This window comes from Dermacentor variabilis, chromosome 8, assembly GCF_050947875.1.
Source record: "Dermacentor variabilis isolate Ectoservices chromosome 8, ASM5094787v1, whole genome shotgun sequence".
In the NCBI taxonomy this organism is placed as follows: Eukaryota; Metazoa; Arthropoda; class Arachnida; order Ixodida; family Ixodidae; genus Dermacentor; species Dermacentor variabilis.
In genome coordinates, this window is record NC_134575.1 from 43,380,697 (window position 1) to 43,407,349 (window position 26,653).

The window sequence follows — 26,653 nt, forward strand, 5'->3', positions numbered from 1 at the left end:
CTTGCTAGAATAGAAGCTGAAACAAAGCAGATAATCAAAAAGTCCTACACAAAATGGCGGCTCAACAACAAATAAGAATTTTAGCATAAATACAAGCAAAGTAACGCAATTCAAGAACTTGTACAAGATTTCAAAACTAATTTGTAATAATAAAGTCTAACTCAAATTCTAAAGAAACTGTGAATAGTGAAAAATGTTTTGTGTTTTATTAAAATTTCGCCGTGCGTGTCGTGCCAGTCGTAGACACAAAGCAGCATGGCGTTTGCCACTGACCACAAATAAAAACTAGCAGACAGCTTTCATAACACAGTTGTCGCGCAGTTAATAACCTTTCAATGTGACGCTTCCTTTGACGTCTCTAAGGCGCGGGAACCCGCCAGTGCGGTAAGCTCCTCGTCAAGCTCTACGTTTGCGAAATGTCAGTTGCCCAAGGCGTCATTGTTCGAGGGTCCGAGAGCTCGAGTGTCCGTCCGCGTCGAGGAGTTTCCGTTCTTTCGTAATTCCGGACGTCCATTTCTTAGCTTGTGTCCTTTGCTTCAGTAAACCGGGGCTATTCTTTCTGTCCATCCCGGTCCGTTCGACTGGACACGCTCGTAGTAACGCAATCGACCCGGGTGCGATACGACGTACCGGTACGCCGTGCGTTGTTTGTCGACCGAGCACCATATCCCCGAGGGACAATAGCTGATCATTCAGCTATTACCCGTACGATTACCGACCGGTATAACTTGCTTCACACTGATTTCGTGGGCCTCCAAACGATAGCAAGTCAGGATAATGTAGTACTTCCACCGGGGTCTTGAACGTATTCGCTCGAGACGATCGTACACTACCGTCTCGTTCACCGGCCTGGGTCAGAACTCTTCGCGCCACATTCCCGACCAATCGTGCCTCGCATGCAGGGCGATTTTCTTTTTCACCAATCTACAATTTCCTCGCCTTTATTAAGCTTTCCGATGCCCCTATACGCGTAAACACGAACCACAAGCGCATCGAACATTTGATAAACAAGCGTACATGTTTTGCGATACACCGATCTTCAGTTCCGCGGTCAGTTCGATCGTGAACTCCTCCTACAAACGGCGCGTCGTTGCTGGTCGGCGCCTGGCGATAAGATAACGATCGCGGACCTGGCGACGTTCCTTTCTTGTGTCCAGAGCCTTGATTACGAGGTCATGGCTCCCGCGGCCGCGTCGTAATGCCTGCGTGAAGAATGAGCTGGTACGAGGAAACCCGGTGAGGCAGCAGCAGACGACACGCCCTTCTCGATCATGGAGCCCTCTGGTTTGACAACCGCAGAGGCTCTGCGGCGTCTGCATCACAGCCTCAAGACGGAACTGCAACAGTTTAAGGTGAGTGCTTCACTTATTGCGGAATACTGTCGACCCAGCTATTACAGACCGTTTCGAAGCAAAGAAATGAAATGCTGTTGCGCATGTAACAGGGATGTCAGAAACACACCCGCTTACAGGAGGACGCTTGAGGAATATATAGATGTACTTCGCTTCATAAATAGCATGCAACAACACTACAAAGGCTCTCATAGAGAGATCTCCCACTGATGCAGCGCCATCTATGAATGAAAGGTATGCATCATGTAATTCAGCATCATGTAATTCAATGTAAAATTAAGTCCCATACAGTCAAACGGCTCTACAGCAAAATGACCTGTAAAACGAAGTGTTACTTATGCCCCAGCTGAATTCCCATCTTTCATGCGTATTGGGAATGCGTGTACAATGAAGACCACTACAACAAATTTGACTGTACACCGAAGAAATTTAGGTTTCCCTGAGAGTTGAATGATTGCTTTACGCAGATGTCACCGATGTGTGCTCTGGGCTCGTGTTAACGGCAGCGCTAGTGGTGCCACTTGGCAAATGTGCTTATGCATGAATTCAGTGCTCCAGAAGTATTAGACTATCAAGCGTATCTGCTGCACTGTTCCAGGGATCTCTCAATTCATGCATTGCTTGTTGTACCGCAACAGAGGGTGCAGCAGCTGTCGAATATGTTGACATGATGATGTAGTTTTAACTAATGACCTACGACATCTTCAAAACCATCCTGGGCAGAAAGGACACGAATGTCAACGAACGCAACAGTGATGAGTATCCTGTAAACAAACCAAAGCATTTTGACGGCAAGGGAGGTGTTAATGGCATTCGACCATCTCAGCTTTACTGTGCATATCTGCTTCGTTTTGCCGTTGAGCACGCCCTGGGCCTCGATGCAATATGTCTGGCTGCAGTCACACATTATTTTAGACAAAGTGGGCATAAACAAATTAGCGACTTACATCACTTAGCCCCTCTCGAACTCGTGTTGAATAAAGGCTTTCTTCTGTTGAACATGCTTAGCATGCTCTATTGTGGGCGGTACATTGTCTACAACTTTGTTCGACTGAACTTTGTTCGACTGTACTTTGTGACTGTACAACTTTACTTTGATGTCGCTAAATGCGATGTAATTGTTGCATGGAAAATGTCACAAATCTGAACCTGTCTGCCATCAAGCAAGCGGAGTGGCACGTTCACACAGCGGGCGGCCATGGCAAACCATTTGTGCTCACGACCAAAACATAGTACATCGCATGCTGGAAGCACAAAGGTTCACAAATGGTATACGATTTGACGTAATCTTACCCCACAAGTTGTTCTTGTAGCATGCGAAGTAGTTATTCCGTTGAAAGCACCCAAAATCAAGAACGACTGCTCTGCGGCATCTCTTAAGTTAAATATAACTGCACTGCAGTGTGAGGCTTCCATGACCATACTACTTACAGAGCTTCTGTGGCACTAAGCCTGCTAAGTATGAAACATAGTTTAGTGACAACATCAGACTCAAGTGAAGTATATATGTATCTTTTGTATATAAGGGTACCTCTGCTGGATGCACCATGTTGGCTTCTGAGAGAGGGGCAGCAGCACTGTATCTTGCCTGAAGTCGCTCCACTTTGCTGCGTGCTGAGCAGTTCAGAGGTGCACCTCTGAGCTGATGCTTAAAGGGCTTGTTAATGATATTGGCCAACGAACAACTTTTCTTGTGAAGATTAAGTGTTGAGCGCATGTTACAGTGTGGACCAAGTGAAGGTTGAGAGAGAGAGTGTGTACTCTGTAACAAGAGAGTAGTCATGCGGACGCTTATGCGATGTCACTGAGGTGTCTGTAGAGAAAAATGATTAAGCATTCTCAGAATTTCGGACTCTAAAAAAATCTCGGGCTGGTGCAGGGAATGCAATAGGACCACGCTCATGTCTGCATTGAATGTTAGCCGTGGATAGCACTTTGGGCTGTGGAGACATAGTAACGTCGACAAATGATAGGTGAATAAGTTAGGGCTAACAAGGGTGCATTCTTCCATTATCGTTTTTCACACTTCGGGTGATGTCGGAATGATTTCAACGTGTACATTTAGTTTGGAACCTACATCACGTTTGCTGATAGACCATGTAGCTCTGCAAAACCTATCAGGAGTGCATACGTCATTCTTAACCACAATCTTGCGTAAATTCCTGCCAAACTTTCAGCTGTGCTTTTTGGATCACATGACCCAAGGGCCTAGAAGAACGTGCTATACTAATTTATTTGAGATTTGAGGTCTCAAGAAATTGCAAGAGCAGGAGTGGTTGTTGCAAATGGGCTGCGGATTACATTCAACTTGCAAATGGACGTTTTTCTTTTTATGTCTTTCACTTATTCGCAGAATCTTGTGCTTTTGAGGCAAGTGTGTTTGCTTGTGGTGAAATGTTTCCAGCTGCATTGTATGTGTTTCAATTAGTTATTTTTTTGCCACACTCCTCACGGTTGTTTTTGTATTGTCTTTCAGCGTAAGGAATGCCAAGTGACATGGCTCGGGGAGTCATTCCACCACAACAACCCGCACTCTATATTCCGCTGGCCAAGCGTGGTGTTGTTGCTCTTTGAAGTGGTGGCATTTGTGGTGGCCTACTCTCTTGGAGGGTGAGTGCTTGTTTTGGATGTCTATTTGAGGAGTAGCCAATAAAATATGTTTCAGGTTGCTTCATCCGGTTGCACTCTTAAACAAAGAAAAAAAAAAGGTACTTGTTTATGGGTGGTTTATTGTGCCTTGACACCAGGATATAAAAAAATATTTTGCAGCAGGGCAAGATTTTTTTACACTTGCACGTTCATATGTTTAAAACTTGCAGATGTCCCTCGCTTTGTTCAGTTATCATAAGAATGTGCCTCGCGCACTGGCAGATCTGCAAGTGGGCCCTGGAGGCTTGGCTACCCTATTTAGCATTGCACACGGGGCACATTTAATTGTGATCAAGCCCGATTGCGATCACATTCCTTGGCCGCAATTGGCTTCCTTGCGTAGGCTGAGAAGAGGAGCCAATAGCATTTGAGAACGAATTATCGGTTAAAGTAGTAAATCTAAAATATTTATCGCCGATATCATCACGTTACAAACATATGCAGCGTAACAATATAAGACCAAATACGTAAAATGTTGCCAGATCATATAAAACCAGTAACAAGACTCTCACATGCACGGGGAATATGGAAGGGGAAAATTGTCCTCCGCATGACCGTATCATGAAGTACAAATGAAACACATACGATGAGTTTCTTAGAAAGAAAGCTTGTACAGTAGTACAAGCTTCAAGTGGTGGTAGACAGAGGTTTGATACAAGCTAGCTAGTTGCTAGCTAGATTGGCACTAGCTGCTGTTGGCACGAAAGAAAGATGCTTAAAAATGTGGCCTTGCACTGAGAGCATCTGGCTGGTGGGGCTGGGAGGCTGTGGTGTGATGCAGCCATTGGGCTTGTGTCTCATTTTTATTGAAGAGGTCTGAATTGATACAAGACAGGAACCACGAAATGACTCAAATGAGTCAGACAGGAATGAGTCAAAGAATGCTTTACACTTAACGGCAATGCCAGATTGACTATCTTCTTACGGCGCTGGAAGAAACAGGCAGGGATTGTTTTACATGCGGGCTGGTTCTATTGCAGGGGACCCGTGTTGGTTGGTGACTCTCTGTTCCTCATCTGCGTGCTGGCGCTCAATGTCATTCTCGTGATCTGGGAGACAAGAATACGTCACATGGAAATGAGGCACCGCGCCCAGGCCATGGTCAACACATTGGCCAGTACGTCACCCTTATCCTGGCTTCTGTTTGCTAATTGTCACTACTCGCACAAGTCTCATACCTACCGCCTGCTTGAATTGCTGGAAGGACGCTCAGGAGATTAGCTATGTCGCACAGACTGTACGACAAGCAGGGCGCGAATCGATGAGAACAACTAAGAAATAACGTAGGATGAGGGATTCATCCTTGTCTGTTTGCCCGCTCCTTTCAATCTATCACTTCTGTCATACCAAACTGCACTTTGTGACAGCCTAAGAATTCAATAGAATCTCTGCCAAAACAAAACAAAACAAAATTTTGAAGGAACGAAAGGCACTGCAACTGCCCTTTGTGCCTCTGCGCTCCGTAACATAAATCCAGAGGGACACTAATATTGCAAAAAGTTTGTTGTTGTTTATTTCTAATAAGAAGGACTCAGTAATAAGAAGGACTCAAATTCTCAGTGCAATTTAGACAGCGGTGTGGCCTGTGCATTCTTAGGTTGCTGCTGAGTACAGTTACATAACTCATTCGAAACCGTCTTAGTGTTTTGAAGAGCACAACCCTACTCAGGTGCTGGTAATTTTTTTATAGAATTATCATGAAAAATATGGCTCTCAAGCATGTACTGTTGAGCGCAGCTCTAAATGTTTGTTTTTATGCAAATATGCACATAGACATGCAAATAATGTTGCAATAAAACCTGAGACTTCCCTTTCTATTTTCCATTTGCACTTGCACCGCACTGTCGATGCTCTCACAGGTTTTGTGGTTGCCATCCTTTAATTCAGATTCTTTACTACAGAAAACGTTGTGCAGAAGTTTCCATTGGGGAATGCTCTTGAGTTTTCGATACAAAAGACATGTGTGGCATGGATGCCACATTGACATTCGATTCGCAGCCTCTGCTGCACTGCTGAAGGTAGTTGGAGGATAAGCAGATTGGTTCATCAAGCTAGGGGTTTGCCACTATGGCACGTGCATTGACATAAAATGCGAAGTCATCGGTTTCTACTTTCTTTAATGAACAACGACTACTCTTGGGTCAGAAGTTTCTGCAGTCCACGACATCACGTAGGAGCCAATTTGGAAGTATACACATAGCATATATTGCCGTTTCCATTTTACTGTTGCACCATCTTGTGGCATGCCCGACCACCGCTCTCGACAAACACAATGTGTTTTAAATGCGAGAGCAGTTGTTGGCCTCCGTATAACCACTTTACTGAACCCGAGTTGCTAGCCTTGATGCCGTGCTGATGCCCACAGACGGCAAACACAATACTTTCTGATGTGCACACATTGTGTGTGTCGGAGCAACATCATCACATGATGACGCTCCACTGTTGTGCTTGTGGTGTTCGTGATGAAGATGACAGTGGCATTGAATGTGGTAATTATGTTTTGATCCCCATGACAGTGACAAAAAATAATGACGGCGTTGACGTTGACACTGCCCGCAATGCTATGAAGTCCAATGTGATAATGATGATGATCATGGCCATGTGATGATGAGTCTTTAGGTGACTGCTTATTCAAGTGCTCGTGTGATTTTCGACACTTACTCACCTTTCCTTTGCTCTTGTTTGCGAAGACACACTGGGCCACGGAAGCGGCGACGAGGCGCCCTGGAGCACCTCGGACTACGCCCCGCTGTTCCAGCCAGCGTCGCCGTGCATCAGCCTGCAGTGGGCCGTGCGCGACGACAAGCTGGTCAACGTGCCCGTGCACCTGCTGGTCGAAGGAGACGTGGTGGTCATCAGGCCTGGACATCAGGTGCCGGGAAAGTGCAGCCTGCTCACCAAGGCGAGTCGCTCTGGACTGGCTTAGCTTTGGCTCGTGGCTATCGCCATCTGGGGGCTTTAATTTAAATGTTGTCTCACTTGAACGTAAGGAACCGCGCGTTGAAACCACAGAGAAAAAGGATAAACGAAGGGCTGGCTTAGCTTTGGCTCGTGGCTATCGCCATCTGGGGGCTTTAATTTAAATGTTGTCTCACTTGAACGTAAGGAACAGCACGTTGAGACCACGAAGAAAAAGGATAAACGAAGGGCTCTCGCCGTATCACTATCTTCACAGCAAGAAAATTTAGTTTCTGTCAGTGATTTGCTATTTATTTATTTATTTATTTTATTGTTAACGTACTAGGTAGCGTGGTATAAAGGTGGGCTACGTACGAGCAGCGTGCAATTAGGAGTGCGCGCACCATGTAACTATTCCCTCTTGTACATTACACATTGCATTGTGTTCAGGCCGTTCAAGGTACATGTGAGTACATTGTGAGAGGGAGGCTAGAAAAAAAGAAAAGTCAAATGCAGCACATAATTGAGGATACATTTTCAGAAGAAACAAAAGGCCTTGAAGGTTGAGACAGAAATACACAAAATATATAGTGAATGAAAAGATGAAAAGTCATCATTACAAAGCAAAAATGGCAAAAAAGATACAAGATCTCAAAGACAGAATTTCAGTAATGTTATGTGAGAATATTTAATGCAATTTGAAAAGTCACAAATGTTAAATAATGATACAGACAGATTATTTTATTCATGGGGATATTCCTGGAAAGTATGACTGTGTGCATTTGACAGGGTGATAGCAGAATATGTTGACCATCATAAGGTTTTTTTGGCCTTATGATGTGCAGCAACTTGATAGTGAATAAGTTTTGTCGTCTTTTTCTTCTCCTGTTGTTTCATTTCCCTTCAAAGTGTCAGCGTTTTGTTCAAGCTTTTTCTTTATCCCATTTCCCCGCAGTTATTTACGTCCGTGCGTGTACCAACCACTTTTGCAGTTTTCTTAGTTTTACACACAGCACTGTCGAGTGTACGTGGTCACAAAATGCTGAATGAACCTTCCCAATTGTTTTTACACAGAATGGCAATAATGCCTTATTTGCACAAATATCACCCTGTCATTCCCCCCCCCCCCCCCCCCGGATATTACTGGCCTGTGAAACTGCTTTAAGTTATAATCAAGGCAGTTGCCATTTCATTAAGAGATATGTTGCTGTACAATAGACAAGTGCATATGGTAGACAAGTTGCATGTCCTTAATTAAACAAAGGGGCATGTTTGTGCCCATAGTTCAGGCAGAAAGAGCGTACAAGTGACACCTCTTTTCACTGTTCTCTGCCTTGTACAGTAATTTCTCCCACACAATTTTTGCAAACGTGGCCACATGTGTTAATCCTGTCTTCAGACAAGATTAATAGAATTCGAGTTCGTCAAAGTTTATATATATATATATATATATATATATATATATATTGTCTGCACTGGATGTGACGGCAGCATGAAATCACGCTGCGCTTGGATATATTCGGGATGCCACGCTCTGCAGCTCATCTATGCGTCGCCTCTCCTTGGATACATGCAGGGCAAAGAAACGCCACTGGTTCTCGAAGAGAAGGAGACGTTCGTCCCAGAGACGGGCATCGGAACTTGTGCCACCTTCACGGGGGCTCGGCTACGACGGCCGGTCGAGCCTCGCCGCTTTGTCATGCTCGAAGTGCCTTACCTGAAGTTCTTCAGGTACAGATTCGCTGCTCGCCAATCGTTTCACACCAGAGTAACCTTTTAAAGGACACCGAGGTGCAAAACCAAGTCAGTTTAGACCGATTAAGCAACATTTGCTGATTAACTGCTACTAGTTCATAAGTGCCACCGTTTCTTCTTTTACACTCGTGCTTTTGTGTTCGTTCGGGATTTTGTACTATTTATTTAGTGTTCTTGTTTCTGTTTGTTCTACTATTGGGCTTATTTTGATTGTTTGCACGGTCAAACCTTGATATGATAAAGTTGCATCTTACAGAAAAGAACCCTGCTTTGAATCACCCTAGATGCTATCATTCTTATTCCATCTAGACACCATACTTCGCCTTCATCATTCCTACATCACTTAGTGACCACATTTATTCCAGGGTATCGGCACCCAATCTTGACAGAGGAAATGAAGCCGTACGCTTTTGTAGTCGCCTTACAGGGAGATTGCAGCGACATACAACGCTATGTTTTTAAATACCGCTGAATTCCTTCTTTTTGGGATGAAAACCGTCTATAGCCAATTGTGTGAAAAAGAGAAATAAGCTCCATACCACTGGTAGGACACCGTTCAGGCGGTTGATTTCTTCCAGCAGGCGGAGGCCATGACGAGTGAGAACACCGAAAATATCCAATTTTGGACATCGCACAGTATCATTAGGCGCCACTCCTGAGTGATTTGGTTTGCTTGCTTCCATGAGGCCTGTACAATCCAAGAGTGGCTGCGTATGAACTCGTGCTTATGAACCCTCAATGTGGCGACCTAGTTCCCAATACAGTGGGCTTCCGTCAATTTGAATTCCGGTTAATTCGAATTTTTGGTTAATGCGATTCCGACCGAAGGTACCGGCCGGCGCCCATGCATTTCCGCGGGCCTATACTTTCGTTATTTCAATCGTAAAATTGGCCTTTGCCGGATAATTCAAACTCCATCAGACAGCCCTAGGAAGACTTTCTAGCAATAACCGTAGCACACGATGTCTGATTACAGTATTTATGTAATTCTAACTCGCACCCCTTCCTCCTTTTGAAGAAAATTGGTCTGTAATTTCCTGCGTGGTGCAGTCCGATTCAAAACAAAAACAGCATTCGCGACGGTTGTATGCTTTACCACATAACAGCAGTGTACTGCGGCAAAGCCGACTTTAAAAGATCGTACGGTGAAGCTGACTGTAGAAAATTGGCTGCCCGTGTGCAACACATGGGAGACCCTTGCCCATTTTCCTTGCCAGAAAATCGGGTACGCGTTACATTTCTTACTTTAGTTAAGAGCTTTAATTTCTACGTTAGTTTTCAACTTTGGACACATAGAAATTGGGCACTTATTTGATTTCGTGGAGTGTTCGATTCGGGCAAATACTTCCAAATGAGTTAGCTGTGTTTTGGGGTTCTTTCCAGTATCTTCTTTCATTCAACCCGCCGGATAATTCGATCAATTTAGCTTGTTTCGTCTTGGTGGAATTAACGGAAATAGACTGTATAAACGTGGTACTCTACTATGTATAGGGAAGACTAACAAGCAGTCACACAATGTTGAAAACCTGCCAAACACTGCCGTTGTTGAAGCCCCGCTCAACATCAGCACACACTATCTGACCCGAGCATGAGGCCATTATTGAAGCCCCATTCAATCAATAATTGAGACTAAAAATGATGTTACTTAACTTTCTGAAAAGAGTAATGAGAAAAAGTGTAAAAAAAACGTGGAACGAATACTTATCATTCTTAGCATTCTTATCTAAAATATTGTTGCTTTCATGAAATCGTCATGATGTCCCCAAGTGCATCACGCACCTGGTACACACTAATAGCTGCAAAAAAATTCTTCAATTCTCTATTTACTTCACCATATCCAATAATTTGTTATACCCGTATCTGTTATATCAAGGTTTGACTGTAGCAACACTGCCGCACTGTGTACATGTTACAGTTTGATGCGTATGCCATGTGGACTGTTTGGCTTGGTTTCATTGACAATACTGTTCGGTCCTGAGAGCTCTATTTTCCCTGTGCTTCAAATAGACTTTGAAATAACGAACACGGATACAATGAATTATCGGGTATAACAAAATAAATCTAAATTATTTATTGCGTATATCAACGTGTAATGAACATATGCTTATAAAGAATATTGGATATAACGAACTCATTTTCGTGCCAGGTGCGACTTCATTATAAGGATGCATGACTGTACGAGGTGAAGGCTGTCATAACGGCAAAGCCTTACTGCCCACAATTCTGGCACCACCTAACCAAACGCCAGCACCCTTCTTATCCACCTGCACCTGTACATGTAGCTCCCGCTTCCATTGATTCCCCTTGCAGGCTTTGCCTGGAAAACTCGCTCATGCGGCCCGTGTCGATGTTCGCCAAGGAGCTGCACCACGTCAACAGCACCTACCTCGAGAGGACTGTGATCGGCATTCTCGTGAGCCTCTCTCCTGTCCATTCCCATCTCCGCTTTGCTAGACTGTCAAAGTGTCCACCTGCACCGGTATCTCGAAGCACCCACCACTATGGTGACTCAGTGGGACTCTTCGGTTATCCATTCCAGGCTGCCCAGGACCTCCTGAGGCGCTGCTTTAGACCAATGAGCATTGCATACGCAACGTGTCGGGCAGTCCAGGAGGACGAATCGAGGAGTCCCACTGGTCGTGGCATTCGGCTTCTGAGCACAGGGACGTTGCTAGTTCATTCCCCAGCCTCGGCAGCCGTATTTCGATTAAGGCGAAATGCAAACACGCCCGTACATTTTGATCACCTCTGGAAGAACCCCAGGCTGTCGAGATTAATCCAGAGCCCCCATTGCGATGCAGCTATGCCGTCACTGTGGTATCACCCAAAGCCAGTATGCTGCTTTGGAATGTTAAACCCCGTAATTTGATTTTTCTTTATCTCATAACAGGGCTTTTGTCCTACTTGCCGTGGTGGCTGTCTCGGAAGGAAAACTGGACGGTGTTAAAAAATTTGTTCTGGTCTGAGGTTTGAAGTAACGTAAAACTACCAAGAAACCTTTATGGGCTTTCTTTGTTGCTTAATGTGCTACTTTCGTGATGAATGACAGCATTGCCTCTCTCAAAACTTCCTGTCTTAGGATTGTTTAAGTGCATTGACAATGAGGGACAAGCAAGTGCTAGTGTGTGTCTGCTTGTCCTGGTTGTCAGTGCTCATAAACAACCCTCATTAAGTTTTAATAACAATGCCAAATCTCAATGTTTGTCATGTTCATTCCTATGTCTTGCAGATTTCGGCCTGATCTGTTGTCGATTTTAGCAGAACATGAGGACCTCTTATTCGCTGTTCCTGTGCTTTCACATGATAATTCATTCACTCTCTTCGCCCTGCCGCTTGCTAGCGTCCCAGTTGGTAAAGCAAATGCCCTGGAGATGCAGTGGTGCTGGTTTCAATCACCTGGACCAGGACAAATTGTTGACACAACTGCGAAGCTTTCATTGTGAGTTTCCATTTGCAGCCTTGTGCTGTACCTTTGGATGCATCGCCTTTCGTGTCAGGTCCTGACGACTGTGCTGAAGCTGGCCCAGTGGCGCTACCTGGGGGACCGAGCGGGCAGCGTGAAGGAGCTGGTGCTGCAGCCCGCCCTGGCCATCTTGCCCCTGCTGCCGCTGTCACTGCCCGCACTCTGGTTAGGTCTGCACGCGCTTGGCACGGCCAGGCTGCACCTCATGGTGGCCACCCAGGAGCACACGGTCAGTCCCAGCAGCTCTTTCACAGGGAATAGCTCGAAGCTGAGTACAGTCAGCTTCCGTTAATTCGACCCTGACGGGACCTGTGGAATTGGTTGAATTATCCAGTGGGTCGGTTGAATTAAAGAAGGAGCATTAAAAAAAATGGCAAAACACACCAGTGATTCACGTAGCAATATTTGGGCCGATTATGACACGTCCCTGAATCCAACGTGCACCCAGTGTTTATGGGTTCAAAGTATAAAACGAACATAGAAATGACATTAGAGCGCCTAAACAGGGTAGAAATCGAATGCGCGCACAATTTTTATTTTAGCAAGAGAAACACGGCATGCCTCCGGTTATGGCAATAAGAGAAAGACTAAACCAGCGAACTTCGACTTCACTGAATGTAAATTTATTTGCCTGATGTCGGTCCTCATCACTCTTAGACTAGCACTTTATCGCTGTCTATGAAAAACCACAACATGTCTTCCTTCATGCGATTCGTAGCGTGTTTGATATTCTGCGTTCTTGCATTCTGCGCTCTTGATATTCTGATTTTGCTAAATTTCTCGGGCATGTGAGCATGGTGTCGCGTAGCAGCAAACATGGCACCGTGAATGAAGTCGGTACCATTCAAGTTGTCACCCGTTACCTCGCTTTCATGCAATTTTGAAGCAAAACTTTCTTTGTGGTGGCCAACAGGTTTTGATGCTGTATTTATTGGACTGTGTGAAGAGCTATTTGCTGAAGTAAACGTAATTTTTAGTGTCATGCCACTGTAGGCAACAGCGAAGGTACTGTTGTCATGCCACAGTGGTGGAATGGACATGAAAGCTTCACTTACACCGACCAGTACAGTGCGGTGGGTCTCTTTCTTTCTTAGAGCAAATTTTTTAGGCACCTGTTCCTGCGTTGAGCGTTGGCGTAACCGAATGAACGCGGGGGATGAAAGACAGTGATAGCAAAGAAAGAGAGCACAAGGAGGAAAGCGAGGGAGGAGGGTGCAGCGAAACAATGAAGTGGGAAGCAGAGGAGGAAGGTATGGCAAAAGTGGGAGAAGAAAAGTGTAGTGCCGCACAACACGGACTCTGCAGTGACGACAGCTACGAGATGGCACCAGAGTTGCGCCGTCGCTTGTTCACCGATGGCATGCGGCAAGCGCATCCACCGATACCATATAGGGAAAGAAAGCACTGCATGAGTGGAGGTCTGTCTGCGGCGCCTGCTGTGAATCGCGCTCATGCGTCACCTACACGCTGCCTCTCGCGATCTTTCCATTAGCGAAGCTGTTGTGCCATACTTGACTCCATTTGCAACGTGTTGCAGGAGACGGATTGTCCACGCCAGCCAATATATCGTCAAATTAAAACATGTATAGAACTGCGCTCAAATTTTTCATTAGGGAGTATTGTAATTGCCAGTGATTTTTTTTCTTTTTCTCCAGCTTTCTGAGTGCCAAACATATGGCCACTGTGAGGTCTTCGTCGACATGGCATCAAACCATAGTTTTGATCGTAGACTATAAAATTCAACAAAATTATCTGTTTTCATTTAAAATGAGTTCTTTCTGCCTTCCTGATTATTCAGACTTTCTTTATGGCTCTTTCCATGCAAGAATAATTGGCCGTTGACTGTACATCTTTGCATGCTAGTTTGAATTTTAGTGCAGCAAAATAGTCGGCGCACCAACATCGACTTCTTTGTGCCATGTTAGATAGCACAAACGATGTCCAATTTTTATTCTATGCTGAGCACCCGGTGCTTTTTATCTAAGCTTTGGCGTGATGTGAGTCCTTCCTTGCACGACGCCAAAATGATGTTGATGCTGATGTGGCTTCAGGCGCAAACACACAGGGCACTTGGAGGCCGTTGTTCCGATCTCTGAGGCTTGTTCTGCCGGGCCGCCCGATGGAGATGACGCACCGCCGTGTTTGCGCGACGAAAAGTGGAAACGCTATGTTTTAACCAATGCATACGCAATAAGCTGGTACAGTTCATGCGGATACAAAATACATTATGTTCAATGGCCGCTGAGAAGGGGACTTGACTTTACTATCAAAACGAAACTACTATTTAAGCGGGTATGGTCTAACAAGGTTTTACGGTATTCGTTTTTGGGGTCAGGAGGTTTTCTAATGTTTCCACATTGCATTTAAATACAATGTAACCCATATTGATAAGCAATGAACTATCCTTGAGCTTGTGCTCTCAAAATCTTGTGGATGCCACTGCGTCGATTCTGATGGTAGGATGGCATCCATGGCCTCACTCCTGGGTTGCCCCATTCACTCTGAAGTATTCAGGACTTCCCTGACACTTACACTCACATTTACCCCAGCGGGAACTTAAGAAAATGAACAAATCGATCAGTCAATTTAATCAAAGTGTCAGTCAGACTCGCCAACCGACTCGTTCACTCAGTCAATCACTCACTCACTGACTAACCAATGTGTTCAGCCAGCAAGTGCTATAGAAACCTGGAAACTTTCCTGTCATTGCATTGAAAGGAGAAACAAAGGTACAGATTGCCTTGACAGGTTGCTTAGGTTGTTGAATAAACGCCAGTCACCCTGCTCACCTGACAGGCCATACAGCACGCCCACGACGACCTCTTCGAAGAAGCGGACGAGGTAGAGTCGACGCACCCCGACAGCTCGGACCTGTCGTGGGGCCAGGTGCGGCCGCTGTTCTTGTCGCTGCTGCGCGGCAAGGCACCGCATCTCTGGAGGACTTCCAGCCTCCTGCACGTCCTGGGTAGTGTGACGGTGAGCCTGCTTGCGTAACACGGTCCTGTCCACTTCGAGTTTCCTTGTGAGAGCGCCTGTTTGTTGTTTTCATTTGCTTGGAAATTTGAGCACCTGAAAAACTCGTATTTCTAGGAAATGAATGCCCCACCGAAGAGGTGTGGTTAAAGGCTAAAAAAAAAAGCCATTTCAGCTTCCATGCAGAAGCCTTGCTTGCTAAAGTGCCTTGAAACATGGGGCAATCTTCAGTGCAAATAACGGACAATCGAACAAAGTAGAGCGCTGACTATCGACTGATGTTTATTTTCTCATTGTGTACATCTAGAAGCCATAGTCAGTGAGAGACCTTGCAATATTCAAAAGGATGCCTTTGGCTCGTTGAACCTTACAGTGGGCATAGAATTTGCCTTAGGACGATATTTAATTTTTTTTAATATGATAGGGAAGTGAGCGCCACACAGGCATGCATATCAGTGAGTCTTGTAATTTCGCTCTTCTCTGTTTTCTCTTGTGTCAGTCGTCCACACCTTCTGTGCACCACTTTTGCTTTGTCAAATCTCAAAATCCATCTGAACTTTCTGCCATGCGGTGCAGGATGCCCTGAAAAAAGCTTTCATGACTTATACCGTATTTACATAATGATCGCATTCGCGTAATGATCGCACCCCTGAATTTTGTCGTCAAAATTCGATTTTTTTTTAATTTCCTCGTGTAATGATCGCACCCCGAACTTGCTGCAGCGATATGTCGCGTGCCGAGTCTAGCTAATAATGATCACGCTTACCATCTGTCGAATGCTACGCGAACGACTCTTCAAGACAAACCAAGCGGTCTGCACGCACCAAACATACTTAAGTAGATGCCTCATTTCATTACTTTCATCACTTTCCGCACTTCCATGACAAAAAGAGGTACAACCAAACTTGCCTTTATTATGTGTCGGCTTTATAATGGCTGTGGTCAACAACAACAAAAAAAGGCGCCTTTCGATTCTTCTCATCTGCACTCATGGGCATACAACAAATCGCGAGCGGCAACGATAGTAGCCACGTTTACACTGATACATCAAAAGTGTACCTTATTCATACGCCAACGTTTGTAACACAGCTAAGATATTCACCCACCCTTAGCGCAGACGTGCAGTATTAGGATAATAGTGAAGACAGATGCCGCAGTTTCCGCAGCATGCCCGCCATGTGTTTCTATGTCACTGGCAGCTAAGCGCGCCCATCTGTTTCTGCCCCCTCAAAGTGGACATGGCTACATTATTGCCGCAAACTTGCCGATATTAACGATATTATTCATTACTGATACGGAAGAAACTGTTTCGATGCACGTAATGTACTCGCGAGAAAATAAAAAAATCGCGTTCGGCACATTCAGCTTGCTCCGCCGGCCGCCATTTTTGTTTTGGTGTCCCGCACCCGCATCCCACAGCAAACGCGGACGAAAAAAATTTTTTTCGCGGGCAATTTAACCCCCGTAATGATCATACCCCTGAATTTGCATCAGTTTTTTCTGACCAAAAAGTGCGATCATTATGCGAGTAAATACGGTAATTGTGCCACATAAGTCAGCCATTGAGGCATCTGCCAGTTTTACATACCTTATTTATTCTATTATAATGCGGCCACAATTATAAGATGCAGTTGTGGAAACTAAGAAAAAGAACTTAAATGTACACACTAATACAAGGCAATATAAAGTAGCTGGCAGATTATTCCGACTTGGCAGGGATTGCTGAAAATGTGGAATAATCGAAAGCCCCCCAGAATATTAGGTGCGAGTTAAATGTGAATTTCACTTTGGGGTGTGACTTCACAGCAGCACGAATTTCGCTTTATGGTGTGGCTTTGCAGCAGCGAGGCATGCGCCACCATAAAGCCACATTATAAGACAAAATTCGCACTGCCGTGAAGTCAACCCTCACGGCGAAATTCGAACATAATCCGGACTCCACCTTTACTGTTCAGTTTCAAATTGTCAGAGCGGATTATAGGTGCAAAAATATGGTACTGCCTCACCTGCCAGTGTTTGTTAGTTTCTACAATTTGCACTGCCTACTAAAACTTGGATTGACGGAAATGTGGTGCTGCTGCCATCATGTAAAAATAGTCAGTGAATGCATCAGCCTTGCATATAAGACAGGGGGATGTGACTTCTTGGCTGAGGACTCTGGGAAAAAAACCTCACCTTACGTTTGAATAAATACGACATGTAGGTCTTGCCAAAGAGAAGCAGAATTTACTAAGCAGCATTCTCTGTGCATGTTACACGGCATATCATGCCGCACTCATTTCAGCAGTTTCGTCAAGCATCATTGCATAAGCGGGTGGGAGATTACCATCGTTTAGATTCAACCATTTTCGTTTCCATTATCCGTATTCTTAAGTATTTTAAGAAATTACCATCACACCTAATTCCTTATCTTTGTGATAACAGAAACCCAATCCCTTTTGATTTTGCGATTTGCGATTTGCCGTTTAAACACGTTCAATAAGAGCACTTGAAAAGGAGCAGCTTCCTTCTTTGTAGTGTTGCTCAGGTGCTCTGTATGCTTCTCCTGCAAAAAACAATTGGCAGTTTCTTCCGAAGGCGACGCCTCATGAGAGGGCGTCTGAAGGCGTCTTAGAATGCCGTCAGTAGTGCTACATGCATCGCACCTCGATGGTGCACGAGATGATACCGCTGGAAAGACACTGGCCTTTCTCAGCGCCCTAAGGAAAGCATTGCAGGTAGATTTAGCTTGATGTTTACTGTTCGTCTTGCTCTTGCCAGTACGTGCGCAACAGTACAGCAACTGCTGAGCAGGAACACTGATATATGTGCGCAAAGCACTCGTGCCAACAACATAAGTCTGCACACAGCCTATGGCCCTGGCAGAGCCGATTCAGCGTAGCGTAGCGATGTGTCCGCTTGGCTTCGTTGCGTTTGCAGCCAAATGCGCTGCATGTCTCTGGAGACATCCAGGTGCAGACCGTGCATGCGCTTTGACATGTGACAGCAGGGCGGTGCTGACTGTTAGAGCGTCCGTGTAATTGGAATCGCAGTAAAATTTTGTTACGTGAAAGTTGACACCTTTCTCAAGTGATCCCTGCCAACTTTTTTCAGACACTTTGCTGCGTCGACAAAAAGGGTATCCTGTCGTGGCCGAACCCAACGCCGGAGAAAGTGTTCTTCCTCAAGCCGCCATGGTCGCGAGGAAGCAGCGGTCACACGTCCAACTTTGGCGGCTCGGGCAACGTCCGTCACTCGGGCCACTTCGATACCAGTTCCGACATTGTAACCGAGGACAGACCAACTACGCCTGGTGCCGGCGACTCGGTGCTTGAGGGTGAGCTGGCTTTGAAAAATCGTGACACACCTGACGTGGTAATTCAGCAGCTTTGCATTTGTCACCATGCGTGAGGATGGGTTTCATCCATCCAAGTAGCTAGGGGAGTGCCAAGAGATGGCGTAAGTGACTGTAGTTGCCATATGAGGCACGAGGTGGCAGCACTGGGACTGGTGGGCACAGTGTGTGTTATGTGGTGGTGGACACAGAGGGCTGACGAGCGATGCATGACGCTCAATAACGAAGAGTGGTAGCCGAAGTGTAGAACCACCGTCAATCCTGACAGCGTGCTTGTGCAAAGCAAAAAGTGTGTATCGAATTTGGCAAAGAGGCTTCCTGCTTGACTATAGCAAAGGATTACATAAGATATAATGTAGGTTTGAGATGCTACTTGGCAAACGAAGAAAAAGGCACATATAAATAATTGTTTGAGGTGCATTTTTGCGTTTCCTGGGAGTTTTCCATTGTCGTTCAGGAAACGGCAGAGTTCATTCAGTGTTTTCTGGGAGTGCCACACTAGAAAAAAATTGCACCCTTTTGGTGCCTATCATGGCCCCCCAAGCAATAATTGACATCTATCTTGCCTGTGCTTCCTTTCTTCAACGCTAAACTCCCAGTACATTCAGATCACAAACGACACATGCATATCAGGTTGCATAGCATTTTCCACTAGAAAGTAACAAGCGGCAGTGTTGAAAAAAAGAAAAAAACAAAACACACAAGATAACTGAAGATTATATTTTGAGGAACAATGTAAAATATCTTTTTATTAGAATGCAAAGGGTTCTCAGGATTACAGGGAATTTTTAAATATGTCAAGGAGTTGAATGACCACGGACTGTGGTTGGCAGTAGTATTTTAGTTAAGGGAATCAAAGAGTCACTGCAGCCAAGGGATCAGCTTTTATTTCTTGGTGTTTCAGAAAGCCTGTGAAGACTATGTATCAAGTTTCTCTTCGGCTCAAGCAAAATGGCTGTTTAGTCAGCATGTCATGCTCTCCTCGTGCAAGTAGTGTGTACAAGAGGGCTGTATGGCATCTCTCACTCTAAATCAAAAACAGTTATTTTTCTGAGCATACATATTTAATTACACATCTCAACATGTATTTCCTATTTGTACCTTGAAAACCTAATGAAGTACGTATTTAATGTAGCATAGACATAATGTATGCGCCTCCTGGGATTCATCGTGTACAAGTCGCTACATATTTGTGGGCAAATATCGCAGGACATGGCATTGTTCGCTTTCTCTCTTGCCATTATCGATACTGTCCACTCCCCTAGTTTGTACAGTCCACCACAAAAGCTTACAGACCACAGAATCGGAGGGCACATTGAATTTCGTAGCACTGTGTGACCATTAGCCAGTAAAACGGTCCAACAATATTTTGGCTGTTGGGAGTAAAAGTTTCGAGACCCCGGGATAAGTATGTCACATTGTGTCCACTTGTCGTCACTTTTGTGTGCGTTGCGTTACCAGCAGGGGGCAAGGTGCTGACCGTTGACAACGGCCCACTGAGGCGCGTGTCGGGCCTGTCGGGCTACGACGCACCGGACCACATGTACCACCCAGGTACCCACGTTGAGGTGCTGGACCTGACTCACAGCATGCTGTCGGCCTTCGGGGTTCAGTTCGACGACCCCCGGTGGAAGGACTACATCAACAACCTCAAGCCGCTTGTGAGTGGGCAGTCTCAGAGGGCTCCCCCTTTGCATGAAATTTCTGAAATGCAAAATTCTTTGCATGAAATTTGCATGAAAGAAACGTGCATGAAATTTCTGTAATTTCTTTCACTTTGCCAATTTTTCGTACATAATGTTTAAAAACAATAACATTAACCCCTTGCAGTCGTATCTTGGACCCTTCTGTTCTTTCTCAGGAATTTTGTTTTCAATTAATAAATGCACTAAACAATATCTGAGCAAGAAGGAAGCACTTTTAGTTCCATATTCGAAAGAATTCACTCATGCCTTTTCCTAGTGTCAACAGCGCAACACGTAGAAGGGACACGAGATGAGAAGACGACATCACGAGCGTTGTCTGTGGTGTCATCTGTCTGTGGTGTATGTGCTTTTTGTAGTGCAAAGCACTGAGACGATCTCAATGTTTTCAAGCATGTGTGGTTTATGGAAAAAACACGCCAGAATTGAGAAACCTTAAGACAGTTTCAGTGCCGAGGAGGAACATGTATGTCACCTTGAGTCGACCAGCATACATCCTCGGATGAGAGAACTGAAGAGGACAGTAACGATAAGAAACCCAAAGAAAACGGTTACTGGGGTGATCGCCACCAACATGATGTTGGCTGGAGACTACACTGTGCAAGAGCCTCGGGAATGAAATAAATTTTTTAAAATAAATTAATTACTGCTTTCATGGCATCCAAAACGTGGGAAATGGTTCCCGACTGAAAATTGGTCAGATGTTCGTGACTGCGAATGGTTAAGAAAGCTTTGAAACATGTTTGGTATTAAAGGGTGTTTCTTCTCGCAAACATTTCCCGACAAAATATATTTTTTTAATCCCTTGAATTAACTAAGTATTGCCACTCAGATGCTACCTCTACACAGCGGCGGCTCGCATAGCCTTCACCGCCTTTTTGTCGCTCCTGCTATAAGCGCTGTAAATCAATCGTGCTATCTTCACAGCTTTGCATCCTTGTACCATGGCTTTCTGTTGCCACAATGACGTTGGTTAATGCTTTCTAGGGCCTGAGCATCCTGCTCAACACTTGCAACCCGGCCACCCAGGAGAAGTACGCCCGCTTCTGCGACCACATCGCCTGTGAGAGTCTCCACAACGAGTCGGCCGTTCCTGTCGTCAACAAGCGGTAAGGCTGCCATTGGGCTGGTTCCCATCATTGCCGCCGATGCTTTGTTCAAATCTACTCTACTTGGCTGCAGATACCTAATTCGGTATATGCATCTGGTTAGGTGCGATGTATTAAAACAGACAAAGGCAATAATTCGGGCCAGTTGGTCTGTCATACTAGGATCCCAAGTGTCATGAGAAGGGATCGTGAGATCCCTTGTCTGCCATTGTCCATCGCCATCATCCCATTTGTCCAGCGCCATCGTCCAACGCCATCGTCCCCTGCAATGTTTTATGCTGACCAGGCTAGCCGAGTGCTCATTCTGCATTCTCCACTTCCTCTGGCTTCGCAACCCTCCTCCTCCTCCTCTGTGAACTTTCGTCAGACAAAATGTGAAGTTGTGTCTGGCCATCCAGTTCTGCAACAATCCTGTCCGGACACTCCACATACCTGTTTCTGTGTACGCACACCTGTTCTTGTACCTCATTGCTTATTAAACCCAAATTAATCCCTGTTTAACAGAGAGAGAGAGTTGGTTTTTTATGAAGAAGGGAAAGGTTAGCACTGTCTTTATAAAAGTCCAGTATTCTGTCGCCCACAAAACAAGACATGACTAAACACTAAGTAGCGCTAAAAGACAAGAACAGACACAAGAATGACAGCATACGGCGCTATGCAGCTGTCGTGTGTGGCCATTCATATTGTCGTTCTTATGTGTGTCCTTGTCGTTTTAGCGCTACCTAGGACAACTGTATGAAAGCTGAACTTGTCTAACTAATTGTCTCCTGTAACCCCACCCCTCTTTCATACTAATGGCCTAATAGGCATTGCTGAGGGCAAGGGTTTACGAAAATTTCCGGGGTAAGGCAGTTCCTCACAGAAAGTAAGTCATCTGCGGCGCATTCAAAATGTAGTTTCTGATCTTGCCACCAGGTGCCTCTGCGACCTGGCGGTCCAGATGGGTTTCACAGAGCGAGCTGTTGAAGCATACCAGCACCTTCAACACGTGGCACTCTTCAGGCATGTGGTCAGTCTGGCCAACTGGCCTTTTCTAATGTTCCTTAGGGAATTTATAATGTGCAGTTTTCATTGTGCAGTTCTCTCGAGTCAATTATTACTGAGCCATGCGTCAGCTGATGTCACTTCACTCACCTCTCCTAAATGTTGATTGATTGATTCGTGTGATTTAACGTCCCAAATCAACTCTGGTGCTATGAGAGACGCTACGATGGAGAGTTCCAGACTATTTTGACCGTGTGAGGTTTTTTAACGTGCGCCTACATTACAGTGTACTACTAGAACCTTTTCTGAGTGGTGCGACCGTGCCTCTACACCAGATGCCATTTGAGTTGGCAGTGGTGTTGTCGTTTCAGTCACTAACTATTAACGGTTCCTTGCAGTAAATTTCATCGCATGATGAAGCACGGCCGATCCTGAGCGTGCGCCTTGCATCTGACCAGACGTGTGCTCGAGACCGGTGGTGGTTAGAGCTACGGTTTGCTAGAGGTGTTGAATTACGGCAACACTGCCGCAATGAGCACCAGTTTCTGCAACATGCGCACTAAGGTGTGCTGCTCGTCACTCGCTGGCTCGCTGCCCTTATTTTCTAGTTCACTGTTCCTAAATATGAGCACATGAGCACATGAGTGTTTCTGCATTCTTTTGCATTCTGCCCCCCCCCCCCTCGCCTCTCCCCATCAAAATGCTGCTGTCGCAACTGCAAACTGAACCCTAACTACGGGCTCAGCAGGATACCGTAGCCATTACACCACTCCAATGAATCCTAAACTTTTCTGAAAACGAACCAGTGCACAAAACGACAACATTGATGTGGGCCAGCTAGTACATTTCAGAGCCAACACAATGCAGAAGAGCAGGACAAAGTAGGAACATGGACGACAGTGTATAGTTCTCATGTGAATCCATGTGTGAAAATGAGGGACCTACTCACCGTAATGACTTGGAGGCCACTGTGTTTTGCTGCTGAACACAAGGTCGCGAGTTCAACTCCCGGCTGTCACGTCTGCATTCCAGACGGGGCAGAATGCAAAAACAATCGTGGACTTAAATTTGGGAGCACGTTAAGGTGGGCATCATTAATCCTGGGTCCCTCCACTGTGCTGCTTCTCATAGCCTGTGCATTGCTTTGCTGCACTAAGCACCAAGATTTGCTTTGAATTACTGCATGACTGTTTTATAGAGGGTGCTAAAGCTGATTGTCTGGTAGGTTTATGTGCGCACTTGGAAAAAGTGCTGACATGAAAGCTTCGTTCCTTTCTTTTTGTTGATGCATTGAGTAATTAGTCACCTGTAGTAGTTATAGCACGGAAGTTTGCTTTCTCCAGCTCACTGTGAATAACTAATTGCATCCTCATTTATTGCAACTAGTATGGCTTTGAAAGAGTCTCGAGGATGACATAATGTAGCTTAACGTAGCTTGTGTTTGCATAGTATCACAAACCAGTGAGTGCACTCCAGCTGTGTAAGTGATGCTAACTGGGTGGACGCAGCATTATTTGGCGAATGGAAGCGACTAGTCTGTGTGACTGAGCCTGGAAGAGACTAAAACTGATAGTCAATTCTAGTAGCCTTGAAAGGGACTAGGTCTGAGGCACTTCCAACGTCAGTGTGATACAGGAAGCTGGTTTCAGCCACAGCATCATTACAAAAGGTTGCAATGATGCGGCTTCCAGTGGTGCGCACTCTTTATAAAAAGAAAAGGGAATGGCTCAGTGTGATGACCTACTCGTCACCGGACCGTTCGCATGATGTGCCCCTCAGTCACTAATTCCTGTCATTTTTTCATTGTTGTCTTCATTGCTGCAGCAACCTGAAGTGGTCCAGAAAGGCAGGCTGGCCCGGTCGCTCAACTTTCCACGGCTCAAAATGCCTTTTCCCAACATGTGCTGCGCCGTCGTAAAAGAGGTGGGCTCCCAGCACAAGCTCCTCTCGTAGATTCGAAAGCTTGCCTGGTCTGTGTTATAACTGATCTGCCTGACTGTTAAAATACACCTTCAGCTTCTGCATGTAAGGAATTTGTAGTCGTCACCACCATCGATTGCTTGTTCATAATACGAGGGCATGACATTAGATGCAGTTAAAAGTGTGATGTTAAGAAAAAAAAGAGAGAGGGAGACGTTGACTCTTGTATGGAACTCTTATTCACTGCATTTGTTCTTGCATACCAAAACGTCTTTTTAAGCACACTTTATTGGTTGGCAGTCTTTTTTATCAGCCCATAATGTGACTTGATTTTCCAGTGCATGTTTGTCTCAGAAATCATTGTTTTAATTTACCAGTTAATCTAGTAAGAAAGTGTGGACAGATCACTAGTGTTGACCCCTAAAAGAAACATTAGAAGGGAAATAAAATGTCAGGCAGCTGACACTACCACATATTATAAACAGTTTCCCAGCATGCCATTCTATACCTGTTTTCAGTGTGACAAGGCATTTCCTTCTGTGAATCGTAATTTTGTTGCCACTGGTGTTAGTGCCTCATCCTGTCTGAATGTACAACCTGCAGGCACTGTCAGGAACACTGCAGATGTTCACCCAAGGCACCGCGGACCTGGTTCTAGACATGTGCTCCGAGTACTGGGACGGCCGTGACCTGTGTCCGCTGAGCGACTCCGACCGCAAGCGGATTCTGGACTTCTACCAGCGGTCCAGCCTGACGTCCTACTGCCTGGCATTTGCCTACGCTCCACTGCTGCCATCGCTGCTACTCAACCCGGCTCTCGAAGGCAGCTACCTACAGCTTCCACCTGACAGGTACCTACACACCGAGCCTTCCGTTTTTAACTGTGGCAGCAAATAACCCTTTACATGTTCATGTTGCCTGAAATTTTCTTTTCTTTTCTTCTTCTTCTTTTTTTTTCATGCTGAGTTTATGTTTTTGTCTATATGTGTTTGACCAACATTAGATGAGAGATGGCAAGCGTCATTTGTTAGATTAGAGCAGGAACAGAGGACGAAGAAGAATAAGCTTACGTAGAAAAAATGCAATGTGCACTTCTGTTTCACACCCAGCAAAAGCCGTCTGTAAAAGTTTCACTCAAAGCTATAGGTGGCTTTGGGTGAAGCTTACCTTAAGCAGGCCTGGTGTTGACCACATATGGCAAAGCTGCTGCTGGAAAAATTTCCCCCAGAATATTTTTCTGTTCATTGAATATTTCTATTCTCGGTGTGTATTGCACATTTTGTCAAAAAATTACCATTTCCTTCAGATATTTTGTCTCTGGTCGTTAAAAGTTGAGATGCTTGAAACTGGGTTTCTTTCTGTGTCCATCTGTTCATCTTTTTCATTATGCCAACGTTGTCATCATCGTGTTGTCGTTACCATGTCATTGTCATTGTGACGCCAGCTCCCCGCCCACAGCTTCACCATCTCCATGGGGCAGTGAAACACAAAACTGTGCCCGCCACCACCGCCAGGGCATTTTGCAACCACGTCTCTACAGCAATGCACAGTTTGAGAGCTAGGTTTGCAAACCACCCCGCAGCTTTGGCACTTGCTAGCTTGCGGGGGATTTTGAGCTCTGCACGGACTCTTATGGCACATTGAACAGGTTGCTTTCTAGCCACCTTAAGCCCTCTCACAATGTGGCTCATTTTTGGCTGATTGAAACTGAGCATGCGAAGCACATTCGCCTGGTTTATTCAGAGCACTGTGCTACAGCTTGTAGCACTCAAAGGCGTTGTCACCTTCGAGCCAGGAGAGCTTGGAGATAGGAGCATGGGCACAGCGAAACGGCAAGGACCAACCAAGAAGAGCAAATCGCCACTGGTTAGTTCACGCTTTTGCAGTCGTGAGAGAGCACTCGAACTTGCATGCTCCTCAACTCTTCTGGACATCACAGCGTACCTACTCTGTCACTCTACCGCCACGTTCCAACGCTCGGAGACTACAGCGACACTCCGTGCTCTCGCGTCGTGCAGCAGTCACCTGTTCCGCTCGTCTGGCAAGAAGGTGGGCGGGGCGGCGCTGACGCTGACCGTCGGTCCGGAGGCCGACAAGACGCACAGCCACCACCTGAGCACGGACTCGGTGTGCCACGAGGAGGAGACGATGGTGATGGACGCAGCCGGCCGGGAGCAGGCCCTGGAGGCCACCGTGGAGAGGCTCAGGAACCAGGTGTTCATCGGCATGGTCACCATGCAGTACCAGGCCTGCCCGGTCAGTTCACCCGCTGATTGTTGTGGTGCCCGATTCAGTTAAATCTCGGTTATGACGATCATCAGGGGACCGTGGCAAAATTTTCGATATTCTGGAAGAAGAGTATATTAGGCCACCATCATACATCCCGCAAATAAGGGGCCATAGCTTAATATATTACGAATTTTTTTTTAAGGGTGACACTTTTCCCTTTTTATTTTTTCCTCGGACAATAAGGGAGTGGAATGTTCTTTTGCCAGAAATTGTATACATACGTC

The 26,653-nt window shown here is 45.5% G+C and overlaps 1 protein-coding gene across 1 annotated transcript in view; it reads left to right on the forward strand.

The window, feature by feature from the left end:
* The first annotated feature begins 226 nt into the window (after positions 1-226).
* The window catches only part of l(2)k05819 (transmembrane protein 94-like protein l(2)k05819), a 62,291-nt gene continuing 35,864 nt past the window's right edge, over positions 227-26,653 (forward strand). The window contains exons 1-16 of the mRNA XM_075703704.1: positions 227-384; positions 1,158-1,352; positions 3,829-3,962; positions 4,982-5,118; positions 6,692-6,903; positions 8,476-8,630; positions 10,965-11,067; positions 12,152-12,346; positions 14,914-15,093; positions 18,184-18,406; positions 19,886-20,085; positions 21,115-21,236; positions 22,152-22,245; positions 24,045-24,143; positions 24,744-24,991; positions 26,159-26,396. Coding sequence (XP_075559819.1) covers positions 1,272-1,352; positions 3,829-3,962; positions 4,982-5,118; positions 6,692-6,903; positions 8,476-8,630; positions 10,965-11,067; positions 12,152-12,346; positions 14,914-15,093; positions 18,184-18,406; positions 19,886-20,085; positions 21,115-21,236; positions 22,152-22,245; positions 24,045-24,143; positions 24,744-24,991; positions 26,159-26,396 — 2,421 coding nt within the window. The 5' untranslated portion in view covers positions 227-384; positions 1,158-1,271. The remainder of the gene's footprint in view (positions 385-1,157; positions 1,353-3,828; positions 3,963-4,981; positions 5,119-6,691; positions 6,904-8,475; positions 8,631-10,964; positions 11,068-12,151; positions 12,347-14,913; positions 15,094-18,183; positions 18,407-19,885; positions 20,086-21,114; positions 21,237-22,151; positions 22,246-24,044; positions 24,144-24,743; positions 24,992-26,158; positions 26,397-26,653) is intronic.